General features: G+C 37.9%; 1 protein-coding gene across 1 annotated transcript in view; it reads left to right on the top strand.

Moving 5' to 3' along the window:
- Positions 1-17,185, top strand: part of HMCN1 (hemicentin 1) — a gene marked incomplete at its 5' end in the record, with an annotated part of 207,571 nt that overhangs the window by 118,856 nt on the left and 71,530 nt on the right. Inside the window, 9 exons of the mRNA XM_082311735.1 lie at positions 858-959; positions 3,208-3,384; positions 5,679-5,830; positions 6,615-6,738; positions 10,765-10,940; positions 11,248-11,344; positions 13,424-13,546; positions 15,309-15,470; positions 16,235-16,516. Coding sequence (XP_082167861.1) covers positions 858-959; positions 3,208-3,384; positions 5,679-5,830; positions 6,615-6,738; positions 10,765-10,940; positions 11,248-11,344; positions 13,424-13,546; positions 15,309-15,470; positions 16,235-16,516 — 1,395 coding nt within the window. The remainder of the gene's footprint in view (positions 1-857; positions 960-3,207; positions 3,385-5,678; positions 5,831-6,614; positions 6,739-10,764; positions 10,941-11,247; positions 11,345-13,423; positions 13,547-15,308; positions 15,471-16,234; positions 16,517-17,185) is intronic.

Raw genomic sequence — 17,185 nt, forward strand, 5'->3', positions numbered from 1 at the left:
TATTTTGCAGCTAAAAACAGTATAAAAGGAATCAGGGAAACTTGAGAAGCTGTTGTTTGCATGTGAATTTAATAAATGCTTCACCATGATTTACATATATTTGCCTCAGAAGTGGCCACAAAGTATTGTGCATTCTTGTTGTGACCCAATCTTCAAAGGATACAGGAGGTGAGGGAATGGACTGTGGCAAAATGCTCATGATGGAGTGTAATTATGTTGACTTTCATTGTCAAACCAAATTTCCAGTGACTGGAAAATGCTAAACTGAAATGAAGAGAGATTACAGTATCTCCATAAATGAGACTTAGAGAGAGAAACCACACTCATTTTATACTGTGATAATTGCATCATAGTTAATTTTAGTGTCAGTCCCATGCTCAAAATACCTCTTTTGTTCTCAGTCTTCATGTTCAAACTGTCATCATACAGACTTTAGTGAGGTAGAGAGTCTTGCTTTGTTAAAGCCGTGTACAACATTCAGTTTAATGCTACCAGTTCAAGTGAGATGAGCTTGCCATGTTAGAATTACTGTCTTATGTTGTGCACCCACTTCCTACAAGTCCATTTTAAGTGCCATTTTTCCTGAAAAAAATAAAAAGTAATAAAAATAATGTTTTATTCCTATTAACACTAATCAGGTTATATAATTAGAGAGTATTCTTGTTTCAAAGACGAACTTTGAGAAATTCCTCGGTCATCCAGCACATTTGAGAAATTCCTCGGTCATCCAGCGCTTAGTTGAAGCTTGTGTAATTCATTGCCCAAAGTTTCTCAGAGGGCGGATTACTTTGTGATTGGATGTTCTGCTAGCTGAGTGGCTGAATTAATGAAAACCTGATGCCTTTGTCTTTTCCCAGAACCACCCAGTCTGGTAGATGCAGGGAAAATGTTAAATGAAACAGTGGTGGTGAATAATCCAATCCATCTTGAATGCAGAGCATCTGGGAACCCTGTACCAGGTACGCGCATGCACCTTTGAGAACATGAAGCAGATCTGATTAAAAGTTTTCATTTTCATGTGTCTTTTGAAAATAATGGATGTTCTGAATGTGAAGTTAATTCTGTGATTTTTAAACTAGCTAGAAACTATTAAACACTATGTATAATGGGAAACGTCAATATATCAACTGATGTGGAGTAAGTATTGAGGAATTCATTAATCCCCACCATTCTTAATTAAATGAATGAAAAACGCAAGGGAGTAGATTATCTTTGTGTGTACAGTGATGCCTTGCCCATAGAGAAGACTACTGTTAGACTTCTGCTAAATCGGCTTTAAACACATCCACTCTTTTCCCCGTCAGGTCAATATTTTATAGTGTAGGGCAGACTTAAAACAATACCTTGTGTATTGAGTGTGCCTGCCAAATGTGGCCATATCTAGGACCTTATCTAAAGTCTACTGAAATTAATAGGAGGCTCTTTGTTTGGTCTGGGCCCTTTGCCTGTGAGAATGAGTAGATTTTCTGTGTGTGTACAGTGCTCTCTATGGCTTACCCTGATGATAAATTATACTAATGAATTTGTGGGTTCTCCTTATAATCTAAGGTTTGAAAACTAGACTGTGTATATCTGTTTGTGTTTTATTTTCCTCACATTTTGTGGAATTCTTTTTTTTTTTTTTTTTCTTCTCTATTTTAAGGCAAGTTTCCCATAGAAATCATAGACATTTACCCAAGTGAGTGCCAAAGGAGTTTGGCTCCTATTAAGACTGATGGATCTTTTGAATTGTTTCTGAACTGAAAAAAATCTAAAGCAGTCTGGATTTTAGTTACTTCATTGCTGGGATTCATTCAGTGCTAGGATTTTTGGATTAAGTCTTTTTTTACGCTTAATCTTTTTTTGTTCTTGTTGTTGAGATATGCAGATAAAAATTTATTTCCTTATTTTTTCCAATGTGTGTTTTTTGTTCCTACCTTCTTCTGCTGGGTTATAAAAATACCATGTTAATATGAGAATAATTTTCTGTATTAATTATTGTACAGCAAAACTTGAGGAATAGTGTATAAGTAATATCTAGTATAGCGATTTATTCTTGTGCTGATGATAGTCCCATTTTCAGAAGGAAGGTGTTACTAAATTTCAGGTGAGCGTCCAGGTTCAACTTCTCTACCTTTTTAAAGAATTAATTCTCAGCAATGTATTATTTTCTAGAATAATTTATGCCTGTATAAAACAAAATTTGAAATTATTGGGAGTATATGTAAAATGTTACGAAAACATAAGGATTTTTATATCCATTTTGCACTCTCTTTTTCTCATCAAATTGCCAATTATTTTAGGGCAAACAAAATGCTGGAGTTCATATAATTTATACAATAAAACCAGTTTTTTCACCTCTTCTATGTATGATGTGATGCTACATACTAATGTCAAGATCTGACTTCAGCTAAAAAAAGTTATAGCACAACATCACACTGAAAAAGAAGCTTACCTGCAGCCTTGTTCATCAGTCAGGCCAGATTACTTCTTGAATGTGTGTCTTTCACAGAAAACTTATGTGCTATGGAAAATCATTCAGTAAGTAGCAGTTTCATCTAACTGAATAGTGAAGTGATGCCAGTAAAACAGTAGTTACATATTCTGCTGATGGAGGGTGCCATCTTTTGGCTAAGATGCAAAAAAGTCCTCAGATTTTGTTGACGAAGTTCCTATAAAAATTTTCCTTTGGAGTAATACCAATACAAATTCTGGGCTTTATTTTCAGTTTTTCAGCCTGCCAGTTGAACTTTGATTTGGTTACTTGCATTTTGATTCTAGTAAACTTTTCCAGGTGGTTCAGTTTAACGTAGCAATACTTCAGGGTAAAAGGTGAAAAAATAATATATATCATATTATTGCATATTTTTAAACAGCTGCTGTTGGTCTTGGTATGAGATGAGTAAATCCTCTATAACTATGCTTTGTGTAATAATTTTTAACTTCTGAACATTTCTTTTTCGTAAATACATGGTGCGCATGGATGCTAGTGTCAAGTTTGCTACTGAATTATCTAGGCATAATCAGTTTTTTTCACAAATGTTATAGATTTCCTCATTTTATAGGTACTTTTTATTGTTATTAATTATGATTAATATTGATGTTGATTTGTATATGTTGGTTTTATGTATCTTAAAACTTAGATGGAAAGTTTGGAGGCTATTTGGTCCCTTTGTTTGTAATGGAGGTATTTTTGGCAACTTTTCCATCTTTCCTTTCATTATGCAGCTATCACGTGGTACAAAGACAATCATCTGCTTACCAGTGCTGCAAGTGCCACTTTTCAGAACAGAGGGCAGGTTCTGCAGATTGAAGGTGCTCAGATCTCCGACACTGGCATTTACAAGTGCATGGCTGTCAACACAGTGGGCACAGCTGAGTTGTTTTACAGTCTTCAGGTTCATGGTAAGTATTACAAAACTTACGAAAAAACACCTACATGCACTTTTCAAGTTTCAAGTCTTCTTAGCAGACTTACAATCACTCATGACACAATCGTACTGGAAGACATACAGCAAGGGTCAGAGGAAAGAAAATTCACTCTTCTGTTTTTCAGCGACATTAGAGTACATGTTTTGAATTAGGAAAATGTGGTAAGAGAAGTCAATCCTAGGAAGAATGAGCAGACATACCAGATTTGTGGAAGGGGTATTTGTTATCACTTCAGCAATTTGGAAGGCCTTGTAATTGCTGGGTTTTGCTGTAGATGACTTTAAAGCTCACAGTGGATAAAGAAAGGACACAGATCAAATGCTCTTTCATAATCCAAGAGTTTTAAAGAAAAATGTACTGTGTCTAATAAGATGAAGTGGAAGTGTGGGTGTTTGTAGACACGAGACACCTGATCAAAAGCCAAATTGGAGCTTTTCCACTGATTTCAGTGGCTTTTGGATGGGGCTGTAATCCAAATTCTTATCTTTGATACATGCATATGCATGTAGCTGATTTTCTGTAGGAGTCTTCCATGCAAAACTGTGGCCCAAATTTGACACAGTGTCCCCAGCTGAGATGCACACAGAGTATGTAGTTCCTATTAACATTAATTAACAAATAATGAGTTGGGCAGTACATTTCCATGGAATTAATGACCATCGTGGGAAAACCTGATGGCTCAAGACATGGTCAAAGGCAATTAACCCCACCCAGTGATTAATTCCCAGGAAGTATTTAGAGCCAAGGTCATTATTCTGGTTAAACCGAAAAATGAAGAATAACTCCTAAGTATTTGCATGAGTTTTGATGGATGGCAGAATTTCAGCGGATATGTCTGGAGTTTTCTAGGGAACTATTAATTTCTGATTTAGACACATAAAATTGTTTCCCCTTACAGAACAGAATATACGCAGTTGCAGCCAGAACTAATTGCATCAAAGGAAGCTGAAACACCTAATGCATTAACCTACTTAATTCAGTTTGTGTTGTGCCAGGCTTACAATTGAGCGCTTTTTGAATTTACCATGAACAAGTTTATCATCCAGTTTACTGGTCGTATTCAACAACTTATGTTGTTATAGTGTTGTAGATGCAGTAGCTATGGTTATCAGATCATTTTTGCATTAAAAACAATGCTTGATACTGTAGGCTTAACATGAAATGAAACTAGGCAGGCATACGGAAGGAAGCAGGTTGAATTCCAGTTTAGTATATTCATATGATGTCATTGTATTAATTTTTTCCACTTCTTTTTCACCACTGTAACTTTTTCAGGCATTTGAGAACAATGAATGCTGTTGTAGTGAAATAGGGGAACTGTGTGCGGGGCGGGGGGGGCGGAGAGGGGGAGATTATAAAGTCACACTTGCTTTTTTTCTGCCATTTCTGCTATTACTGGAATTTATCTAAGAGTAGGTAGTCTGAGCTACAGGCTGTTGGAGGTTGCTGAATTTATTAACAAATCTTATTTTCAGTACAGAATTTTATACGTTTTTTTTTTCCTCACATAGGATATGTATGAGTAGATCACACCATTCTCATCTCTTTCTAGGAGTGACTTCAAGTATTAAGTTTTGTACTGATACTGACTGTAAAGCTTTATTACTAAGTTGTTAGTAGTAGGAGCAAGTAAAATTGTTTTGATTCTCCTGATAAATGAAACATCTCCATTTTTTAATACTTCTTGTCTCCCTTTTTAACATAGCTCTACAAAATTTGCTAGACTGTATACCTATAGTAAGTGTTTTGAGATGTTCCATTAAGATGTTTTTTATCATCAGACAGGCAGATGTTATAGTCTAATCTGGTAAATGTTCACATATGCTCTGCAAGGCCAATTTATTACTCTGTGTACGTATTTGCTTTATGCAGTTTGTATGGTAAACTTCTTTCTTTAATCCCCACCACACTTAATGCCTTTCACAAGGTCTAAATGGAATATTATAACAGTTTGAGGGAATATTTTCTGGTTTTATGTTATGGTTCCTGGGTTTTGCAGCTGTCCTCTGGGCTGTGGGCCCAGTCCTGCTTACCTTGCTCACAGTAGTTTTACTGAAGTTATCTGACTGCTTATGTAAGTAAAGAGCAGGATTTGGCATAGAGCAAACAAATGACAAGAGCTCAGTAGGAGTAACATGAGAAATCATTCCAACAATGTGGTGCCTTGCAGAAAGAGAAATAATGTCCAAAAGTAAGCATCCCATTTAATTTAATTGTGATTAATACTCTTACGTAGCTGTTTCAGCTTTGTTTTCTTTTTTTTTCAGTCCCACCATCAATCTCTGGCAGCAGTGACATGATGACAGTCGTGGTTAATAATCCAGTGCGACTGGAGTGTGAAGCAAGAGGTATCCCTGCGCCTATTCTGACATGGCTAAAAGATGGTAGCCCTGTTTCCAGCTTTAGCGATGGACTCCAGGTACTGGGTTCAAATCCTGCGATCTGTGCTGCTTCCTGTTGTGGTAGGAGACCTCAAAACTGGTAGAGTTTAATGGAACTGTATAAGCTAAAGATTTTGGAATGAGAGCATAGGGCCTTTTGCTCTAGGTTACTGGTGCAAGTTCAGCTCCAGTAGTTACTGTGTGAAGTAGAAGATATGGATATATTGAAATAAGGCGGTCCTTTCAACTGATTTCATACTGAGTAAGAGTTTGCATCAGCAAATTTTTCACTTACTGACAAGAAGAGGAAACTGGACCATATTCCTGTGCTGGAGATCTGTAGAGCTTAAGGTCGTGTAATATCTCATTACATAAAATAGTAATTCCTTTAAAAAAAAAAAAAAAAGACCCCTGATGTAAGGAGATATTTCAGAGTTAAAAGGGAGAGGGCATGGTTGCTTTATGAAAGCTCATTTTATGGTCTGAAAGGAAAGAGGGGAAATTTGTATACTATGTGGACAACTTGGGGCACAGACAAAAGGTGTGACAGAATATTTGAAACTGGTAAGAGGGAGGAATGTCCAGATCCTGCAAAGATGTGCGAGTGCCAGGAGTTCCCTATGGACTTGCATGAAGTTAGACTTCATGCTTTTGCAGGTCTCGATCGAAAGAGAACAACAGAGCGCAGGGAAGAGTGTAAGGAACAGAGACAGGGTGGGAAGCAGTGGCAAAACAAGTATTTCATGTTGAAACCTAATAGTTCTCTCTGCTTGTGTTTCACATTGAGACATGTGTTCTCAATGTGTCATCTTTGTATTCCAGGTTCTGTCTGGGGGCCGAGTCTTGGCATTGACTAGTGCTCAGATCAGTGACACAGGAAAATATACTTGTGTTGCAGTGAATGCTGCGGGCGAAAGCCAGAGAGATGTTGATCTCAGAGTTTATGGTGAGATCTTCTGACAAATTCCTCTTTTTTTTTTTTTTGGTCGTGAAAACTGTTCATGGAGCTTTAATTAAACACACTGTGGCTCAGACCTTTAGCAACATTGAAGAAAAATTGTTCCAACCCCTAATGAAAGGCAAAGTGATGAGGTGTGTGTCTATGTAAGTAAAAATGTATATATACGCACACATACGCACACATGTATTAAAGTATGTATGTATGTTCTTCTGTGAAATCCTTGAAGAAATGTAGCTGCAACAGTGAATTTATAAGTTTAATACGTAAAGGCTCATTTATAAATGATAGGAGAAAATATGTGTTTTTCTTTGTGTAAAAAACCATGTAGATCCCGTGGGTAAAAGATATTACCGGGGCCAGAGCTCAGTTGTCTATATTGAACCCGAATGAGTCAATGTGAGTTTGCCATACAGCTCTCCAGTTTCTGTTCCATTTTCAAGACCTTACTATGCCTGCTTAAAAGGTGGTGATTTTTTTAGTGCTAACAATGACACTGTATTGAGCCCAACCAGTCAACTTTGTCTCTTTCAAGAAGCCGGGAACGTATCTTTAGCTTTTGTACTTTGTCAGTTTTCCAAATTATGTCAATAAGTTAATTCTGAAGTCTTTTTGACTGAGCTCATGTGAATTCATCCTTCCTTCTGATTTCTTGTAACTTTTATGAGCTTTATCCTGACTTCTTGTGACTTGTATAAGACGCCTTTTCATACTGCTTTCGTAGTGATCATTGGGGACATACCGATATCGAAGAGCATGACATACTGCCAGGAGGAATGCCAGGAGTTTGACTGTAGCAAGTTTTTAGTTTCCTGGGACAGCTCAGTGGTTCTGTACACCAGTGAAATGAGGATGAACAATGATCTGCCATTTGTTTTAGAAATCTTATGGTACCAGATGTGGAGAGAGGGTTTTGGAATTGAAGAACCTCTGTGGTTTTGCTTCTACTTTCAGTAGGTCAGTGGAGAGAGAACTGTTTTGGGTCTGCCAGTCTCTAGCTTTATGGCAACTGTAAGCAGAAGTCTGGAAAAACTTGCAAGAGAAGTTAGAGGTTTGGATGTTTTCTAAGGTGAATAGGGACAGCTAGCCACGTTGTTTTGGGGTTTGGCTTTCAGAATTGCCTTCCTTGTAAATGCACTGTGGTTAGGATACTCGTGACTTGAGTCATGGCTACTTTTGCATCTGCAAGGGGCAGTTCAGAAAGTCAGGACTCTGGCATGGCAAGCAAGTTCAAGGTTAACATGGGCTGCAACATTTTATGTCTAGAGCAAGGAGTATCAAGGTCCCTATTGGAGTTTGAGGACAGGTGTGTATGTATACGTAACCAGACAAGTGGCATGGATATATTTATTATTTCTTTTTTATTTTCTGGAACCTCTGTCCATTTTAGCTAGCTGAAATTAAAAGCATTACTTAGAAGTTGTGTGTGTGTTTAAAATTACTATTGCATTAGAAGCTGGCCAGGGTTGAGCTCAGCTAGAGGGCCATCTTGAGTGAGGCTGTCACCAAATAGTAATATTACTCTTAGGACTTGCCTTATATGGGTAATCTAACTAAGAAGTCACAGGAGGAAATTAACTTGGAGTGCGGTTGGAGCTGAGATGGTTAGAAATGTGCGGTACACTGAGCCAGTCTAGCAGTTGGAACAATCTGGGTAACATATAGTTACCATGAGCATAATTAGATTAATTTTAAACCCTGTTCCTTCAGAAACAAATGCTTTAGTGTCTGTCTCTCTCTGTTTCATAAACTCAGTTTCCTTTTGAACACATTTCAATTAATTTAGCTGAGAGGTAAAGTAATTGGTGGAAAGGTATTTGAAAATAAATTCACCTTCTGCAATAATAGATCAGCTTCCAATGTTCAGTTCCACAATACTCATAAGAAATCTGGGCCTTTGTGAACTCTACAAAGAAAGTAAGATAAACAGATTTTTTTTTTCAGTTACTATATTTCTTATCCACAGAGACCAGACTTTTCCCTAAATTATTTCCAAACTGTGAAATCAGCTGCTCTGCTTAGTACTTCCTGTGCAAGAAAAACAAAGCTTTATTGTTAATGTTATTTTTCAGGACATCTTGAGAACTGTATTGCTGGTTTACTGAGTACCACTTTGGGACATTTTATAAACTCATGTGTGCTAATTAATTCAGTACCTTTTTGTTCAGAGTGAAGCCCAGAGTATTTCTCACAGACAGTCCCACTGCTTCGCTTCTTACCCCAATATTTTGTGCAATCAGACATGCAATTTCTGGACTAATGGATTGCAAAACTAAAAAGCAAAGGAAATGTGACAATAAAGGTTCTTCTATTTGGCCCTGGTCAACTTTTTTTGGGCAAACTGAACAGTCATAGTACACAACAAGCATAAAAATCCCACTGGATATGTGTAACCAGACAAAGTAATTATTGCTAGGAGAGTTTTGACTTTGTAAATATTTTAATTGCAGATCTAATGTTGCATTAATGTCAAGAGTTTACGATGAACATGCTTTATGTTTTTAAATGACAAGAAAGGAAAGGGAATCCCTATGGGTTGTTTCAAGGATTTAAGAATATATATGCCACTAAGGGCACGACCAAGAATTATCTTCTGGACTGTGCTTAAACAGCCCAGTAAAAGCATTTCTGCTCTCTGCAGTTTGCTATAGTTACCTGTGTTAGTGATGAAAATGAAGGCACCTCACTTGCTGTGATGTGCATGACAAACACTCCCAAATTCTGTGTCTCACTGGTTCCCATCTGGGAGAGGGAACCTCCAGTAGAGAGCTGGTGGTAAGCAGCAGCAACGCAGGCCATGATGGCCTACGCCGCTCTTGCTGTTTTCCAAGTCAGCATGTGTCTGACACCGAAATACTTTAAACTCTTAATGTGGTGATATTCTGTCAATGACTCAAAGCTGCCTGGGGAGTCTCAGAAGATGATACGGCATGCCATTACCAAAGGACATTCAGTTCAGCCATGAATACTGATACAAAGCCATAGATGGCAAAGAGTTTTTGGTCTTTAATCTTTTAATTTAAGCTCATCTTGTCAGTGTAATATTTCCTCCATGTTCTTTATGACTCCAGTCATGAACACTTTCCCCATGGAAAACTGTCTGCTTGCTGTGTTCCAAGATGTAATTCTCAGTTGCCTTCTCAGTTGCTTTGTTTTTCTGACAGTGGAAACACAAATAATTTTAAAAATGGGGGAAAAAATGCATTGTCTTGAATCTTGACACTGTTCAAGAACAGCTAATGGGCTTCAATTTAAATGTCCAGAAGCATTTCTTTTTCTTCTACACAGAAAACTTTCATTCTAAAAGCTGATTTTCCTACCCCATAATTTGGAAATAATAGTGTAATAATGAGATTATCACTGAAACTGTAGTACAAATCTAAATATAGTGCTAAGTGCCAACTGCAATAATTAGCTAGCAGATATCACACAAAACAGATAGACAATAAAGTAATTGTAGATTATGACTTGATGATTAAGTCATTAACCTGTTCACTTGGCTGCAACCATCTAAGTTCTCATTCTGTCTTCTGTATTTGGCCATCTCTGGACAAAATTCTTCTTAAACTCAGGGTTCTCCTTAAAGCCAAGTATCCATCTTGGCACTGTCTGGAACAGTTTAAGACATTTTCAGCTTCTGGGCCTGATTATTATCTTGTGAGCCTTCTCACTCATCAGCTCTTTTTCTTTTTAGCAGGAATGTACTTCCCCATTCTTTATATACTGGTAATTTTCCTTTCTAGCTATATTTCAAGGATTTTTTTGCTAGTCTTGGCTTACCTACATGGTTTCTCTGTAGCCGATATCTCACGAGCATGTATCTTCTGTATAGGATATTCTGTAAGTAACAAAAATTATTCCAGTGCTTTTTTGTGATATAAAGGAGACTTCAGTTGTGTGTCAGAAAGGTAGTAACTGCCATTTTATTTTTGTTAAGACTGCTAACTCTACAGTATGTTTACTCCGGGAAGTCTGCAATGCCCAAAGGTCCTTTGTTTTGATTTATTGCTGTAGTTCCACCAAACATCATGGGAGAGGAACAAAACGTCTCTGTACTCATCAGCCAAGCAGTGGAGCTGCACTGCCAGAGCAATGCTATTCCCCCACCTGTGCTGATGTGGCTCAAAGATGGACGACCCTTGCTGAAGAAGCCGGGTCTTAGCATCTCTGAAGATGGAAGTATACTGAAGGTAAACTGGGTGGTCAGGCTCTGGTGGTGATTGCTTTCTGGGGAGTATACCCACCATGAAGGCACTAGATACTTGTTAGAGTTTGGATAGCATTAGGCCCTCTGGTGCAATAGAGTAGTGGTTGAGGAGTGAGGGTGGGTCGTAACATCTAGATGTTTGTGTACAGATTTTGCAGGAGTAATACTGTATTATTAATATTTAGAGAGACAGATGTAAAAATAAAAATTGAAACCTGAACAACCTCTCCCTGAAATTTCATGTATAACAATGTAAGAAGAAGAAATCCAGGTTTTCATTTTCTTCCTAGATTGAAGGAGCTCAAGTACAAGACACTGGCCGTTACACTTGTGAAGCGACGAATGTTGCTGGGAAAACTGAAAAGAACTATAATGTCAATATTTGGGGTAAGATTTCTTAAGCATATTCCAGGAATGGGAATGGAGCTCAGAGTGAAATTATGATGTGAGACACTAAAATCCTCTGTAGTTCATAGACGCTTAATAGCTGAGGTTCGTGCAGGGAGATGTTATTGTATTTGCTGTAGTTTAACAGTCCCAAGAAAGTGCACACATTTTCCAAATTCCTTTGGTTTGGTTCTAAATTAATACTAGCTACTTTGTAGGCTGTTGTCAGCCTGGGTTTGCATGTATGATAGTAGTTTAGAACTATAAATAACTGGTTTTGTATCCGTAGCTCCTATTTGTTCACTCTAATGCCATTTAAAGTAACCTACCAACTTTCCATTTTTTTAAATGCTGAAGCATGGAAATTCAGATAAATAAAAGCTGGTTTACCTAGCTTTATTTGCTCTGCAAAGTTATCAGTGCTGAATCATAAAAATAGCTTTAGTAAAATTTTTCTATGGCTAGATGATGAATGTGGCTGAGGACATTTATTTTGATAATTGATTTTGAGTGTTTTTTCTGCACTATCATTTTCTCCCCATATGCAAATTTGAAATGTGCCTTTTTTTTGCTATTACAAATTAGTTTCTTGCTTTGAACCCACAAGACTAGAATTATCTAACAGTTTGTAACGATAAAACTACAATTTTTAGTAGAGAATTCTGTCATTATTTATTAAAAAGAAAACATTCCTGGTGTTTAAATTAGAGGTGGATATTTTAGTACCATACAAGAACATGCAATTTTCCCATGCTAATGCATATACCCATTTACTGTGCATGTCGTCTTCATGTCTCATCTCTCCCTCCCCCATATTGGTAAGATCTGCAGTGTTGCAAAGGACCTTTGCTGCTGGAGGGATATGGATTTGTTCTTTTGTGCAGTGAGACCACTTCAGTAGGATTTTGAAAGGAGGGATAATTCTTTGCTAGTTAGCAGCTTTGATGGAATAAGCTTAATAGAAACCAAAAGTTGCCTGTGAAAGTCATCTGTGGGTAACTGTTTAGAATTATAGTCTTTGTTTACACACAAGGACCAAAAGTCCTGCTTGCCATATTTTTCAGTTTTAAATCCAGGAAGTGTATCCTTCTGAGAATTGGTGAGATCCTGAGAGCTAACTCTGGTTCCAGGAACCAGCCCATGTGCTAAATGTAAGATGTACCTCTGTAGAGAATGGCAGAAACTTTTGACTAGAAGCAGGACAAATAATAGGTTGAAGCCAGTACAGTACAATAAAGCCCTTTGCAGTCAATCGTTCTGAAACCCATACATCTGGTTGCTGCTAAATAAAGAGTTTGAAGTGTCCGAAGGAGAAGCCGTCTTCTGTCACAAGCATTAAAAATGTGCTGGATAAGTTATTCACTAGTGAGATTTTATTCGCCAGTTTCAGCCTATGTTCTCTGCTTTTTTTGGTCTCTTTTCAAGTGTTACCTACACTATTTTCATCTGATGAAAATGGTTCCCCTGTTTCAAGAAGGCAGTTATCCCTTCCCTAGTGATTGAACTGAAGTTCTTTAAGACTGAGAATCAGAGTGAAAACAGTGGTCCCTTTTGTCTGCAACTGGTTTACAGTCACAGAGCTGTAGAGCAAAGCTGGCACTCCGCTACAGTAGGGCAATCGAAGGGATGGGGTCCTTAGCGTTGGATGTGGCAGCCAGTGTGTTGCTGCAGGAAGCATTCAAAGGAAAAGCTTGGGCTGAGTTTTAAAAGTCACTTTCCGACTAATGATGATATCTGTAGATTTACGAGCTAAGGCCATGAATGAGGCAGGCTCTTAGAGTTGGAGTCAGTTTACATGATTCACAGAAACAGCTTTGTTCTGTGAAGTCCATTCAAAAGTCAGCCAGAAATAGAGCCTATGCATGCACCAGACCTCAGAGGCTGGAAGGATAGATGCAGTCATTCACAAGTATATTATTCCCTACCCATGATCTGGTTTGCATTGTCAGCAGGAGAATACAATCCTTGTAATTGCTTCAGAGTACAACGGGACAAATTTGTATGAGGGTCATTTGGGTCTTGCTGTTGGTTGATAACGTTTTGTTTCAAATGCTGCAATTATCTGGCATTTCTTTTCAGTGTCACCAAGTATTTATGGCTCAGATGACATCTCTCAGTTGACAGTAATTGAAGGGAGCTTGATAAGCCTGATATGCGAGTCTAGTGGCATCCCACCAGCCAGTCTTACCTGGAAAAAGAATGGTAAGTAACCATCCATTGTCTGTTTTATGAAGCAAATGTGGTAATTCTGACCTGCCAGTTTTAATTTTTTCCTGTGAGCATTTTAGATAGTGTGTTCTGAGGAGTTCAAACATGCAGATATCTAAACAATCCTGATATTGAGTAAAATGAACCACAATAGTAGATTATTCCCTTCTCTTTAACTCACCTCTGCTTGGATTAGGTGTCATTAGTCCTAAATATGTGCCAGAGAAGCACAGTACGGAGATTCCTGAGCTGACTTAAAAATGGACGGTTTATACGTGTTAGTGAAGCACTTTAACCCCTCTCAATATGCTTATGTACCATGGGGTAGTAAGACAGCATCAAGGCTTATTTGTAGATCCCATCCGGCAGGGCTGTAAGTCACTGTGAATTCCTGTGGTCAAGGGTCTCTGCCCTGTGATCCGCTGCATAACACAGACGTATCCTCTGGGTTGTTTTTAAATTTGCAGCCATGGCATACTGTCAAGTGATGAAAATGCAGCCAGTTATAGTAATTGCTTTTGGGATTTACTGAACCTCTCTCTCATCCCATCTTAATATTTAAGAGTAGTCTGCACACCTTTTTGCTTTAGGGGTTAAAGTAACCTTGACAAACACCTTCTTATGAATCAGTAGACAAAAGCAAGTATTTTTAGCACCTTCTTTTAAGCGTCGACACTGTTGGAGACAGAATATTAGACAAAGTAAAATGTTGAACTCTTCGGTATGGCAAGTCCTGTGTTATTAATCAATCTTACCTATTCATCTGTGTCTTTCTAGACAGCACAATTCAGTGTGGTATGTGCCTACCTTAATTAATTTTAACTTGTGGAAAGAGCAGATTTTAATTACAAAACACTTTTTCTAATGCATAAAATTTTCGGAGAAAATGAAGTTTATCAAGTTCTTTTTAAACCCTGTCTCTTGGAAGCCAAAAAGGCATTGTATGATGTTTTCTAGTAATGTACTGCAAGGCTAAAGTGTATATGCTTAAATGGCAGAAAGAAAACTTGAACCTGTTGGAAAGTCTAGAAAGGCAGTTAGAAAGTAGTACAGTTTAGAATGTTACTTGAGAGCAAGGTTTGTCATCACGTTTGACATTTGGTGCACTTCTTCATAGAGAAGATTTTAAATGCGCAAGTGGAAAATGAAAATTCAGCTTGTAAGAATTATCAGTGGCAGGTGTATTCTTTCTGTTACAAAGTCTCCCTGCTGTTTGTAAAGATGAAGATAGTTCCCTAATCTGAGTTCTCCAAGATTGAAAATTCTGCTCAGAGAATGTAATATTATTTTGCTGTCACGTTTCTGTTGAGGATTTCCTGGGCAGAAGTCTACGTGCATGTGCTGTGTAACACACAATACACAGATGGTCCAGCTGTGAAGAATAAATTACGTGTTTCTAAGCACTGTCTGTGCTGGGTGAGATGATTATATACTGGACAATGAGTCAGATTTTACTGAAAATGTTGAATCTGCTGCTTAGTGGAAGTGTCGAAGGCTTTCTGGATGGATGTGAGTGTAGTGAGAGTTATTGTGCTTTAGCTCAGGTTGCTATATGTCATGAATTCAGCAATTAATATGGGAAGTCCTCAGAATCTACTTGCATGAAGTTTCTGATGTCTGGGAAAACTGATAGAGCAGTTCTAAAATGGACAATTGTGCAGCTCAGTAATTTTTAAATGAGCCAGTGGACTTTACACCACGTGAGCAAGCTCATTACCATTTTCTGTGTTTTTATCTGAAAGAATCTCTCTTGCAGGCTCTCCACTGGTGGCTGACCTTTCAGGACGGGTGCGGATATTATCTGGAGGCAGACAGCTACAGATTTCAATTGCTGAAAAGTCTGATGCTGCATCTTACACTTGTATTGCTTCAAATGTAGCTGGAAGTGCAAAGAAAGAATACAGTTTGCAAGTATACAGTAAGTTAACATGAAAAATTTTGTTCATAGTTTATGAGTTATGAAGTAGGATTGTGTTATGAAAGTGTTATCAGGACAGCGATGTTAAGCTGCAGAATTTTCAGAGATTAATGTCTAGCTATAGGACAATTTCAGGATACTCTGAGGAGAATGTTAAGTAATTAAAATTTTAACACTTTGGACTCGGAGCTTGACCAAGACATTGCATATACCTGTTGACAGTGCATTTGACCACAGATGAATATGAGGATGTAACCCCTCTAGGGGTTAGTGTAATGTTTCTTGTCACCAGACTGTAGGGATGATGACAACTAATTGAACTTAGATTTTCCAGTTTTACTGCAAGTTCTATATTTCTGTCAGGAATCAAAAGAGGTATTTTTAAACAATCCCATGAAAGAGAAAATCTTCAAAAATCTGTAGGGATTGACAGCATCTATTCTAAGCATTTGGGGTAGTCTTTTTTTAATTGAATTTTTTTTTTTCCTGTCTGCATTTTAAAAATTGCCTGAGAGTTACATTTTAAAAAACATTTTTACTTTATGGGCTGAGGGCAGGGGAGGTTATTTGTCTTTTCTCAGCCCTGTGGAAAATGCTATGAATTGTGGAGTGCCCCTAACTGATTTGCCACCTGTAACCCGCAATAACTGGTCTTTATGAAAATGCTGATCCGGCAAATTTGATTGTTCTGTTCAGGAACAGGTGAAGATCCTGAAATGTAGCTTCCAGTTGACCTCTAAACTATGTTTCTTTTTCTTTCATAGTTCGACCAACTATATTCAACAGTGGTAGCCACCCATCAGAAGTCGTCGTCACCCAAGGAAATGAAATTTCCTTGGAGTGCAAGGTACAGGGCATTCCAGAACCAGCAATAATGTGGATGAAGGATGGCCGTCCACTGGTCAGTGGAAGGGACATAGCGATACTTCATGATGGTCACTTTCTTCAACTGAAAAATGCTCAGGTGTCAGACACTGGCCGCTATGTCTGTGTTGCTGCCAATGTGGCAGGGCTGTCTGACAGAAAATACGATTTAAATGTTCATGGTGAGTATGTGCAAAACGGGGCAGGCATAACAGAAAAAAATTAGACTTTTAAATTCACCAAAGGACATCCAAGAAATAGTTGTGTGGCTAAATGCACCACCTGTATCTATTGCAGGCTTTACATGTGATGCGGGTTCAATTGCAGTGTTACAAAAAAACAAATCCAACTTTATAAAAGATATGGTATGATATTGTACAATATTGGGATGAGTGTCATGGTGGGAAATATTCTGTTGTGGGAGATAGGAATGAAGGTTTGACTGAGAACACCCTGCTAGTGGCTGCTACCAGAGGACAGTTACCTGAGGACAGCCAGCATCTCAAGTACCTAATTATCAGGTTCTCTCATTTTGCACAATCAAGAAGAATTTCAAGATGGTACCTCCAACTGTAATTCATCTTCATAATTTGACTTCATGGAATTGATTGGAATGTAATTCTTACACATGGTTTTTTACGCTTCATTGAACACTGAGTATTCATGTTTTACTGTGAAAGTATACACAGGAATTCTCATTATTGAAAATTATTTACCGTTTTTATTTATGTGTTTTTTTATTTGGAATGTTTGCTGTACTGTATTATCAAATTTCTCCTCAAGCTGCTCAAAGTGCTTGCTCCACTCAAAGTGGAGGATGTTGGTCAGTTCTTGACCCCAGGCTTTGTGTT

The sequence above is a fragment of the Platalea leucorodia genome (assembly GCF_965183815.1).
Source record: "Platalea leucorodia genome assembly, chromosome: 5".
Classification (NCBI taxonomy): Eukaryota; Metazoa; Chordata; class Aves; order Pelecaniformes; family Threskiornithidae; genus Platalea; species Platalea leucorodia.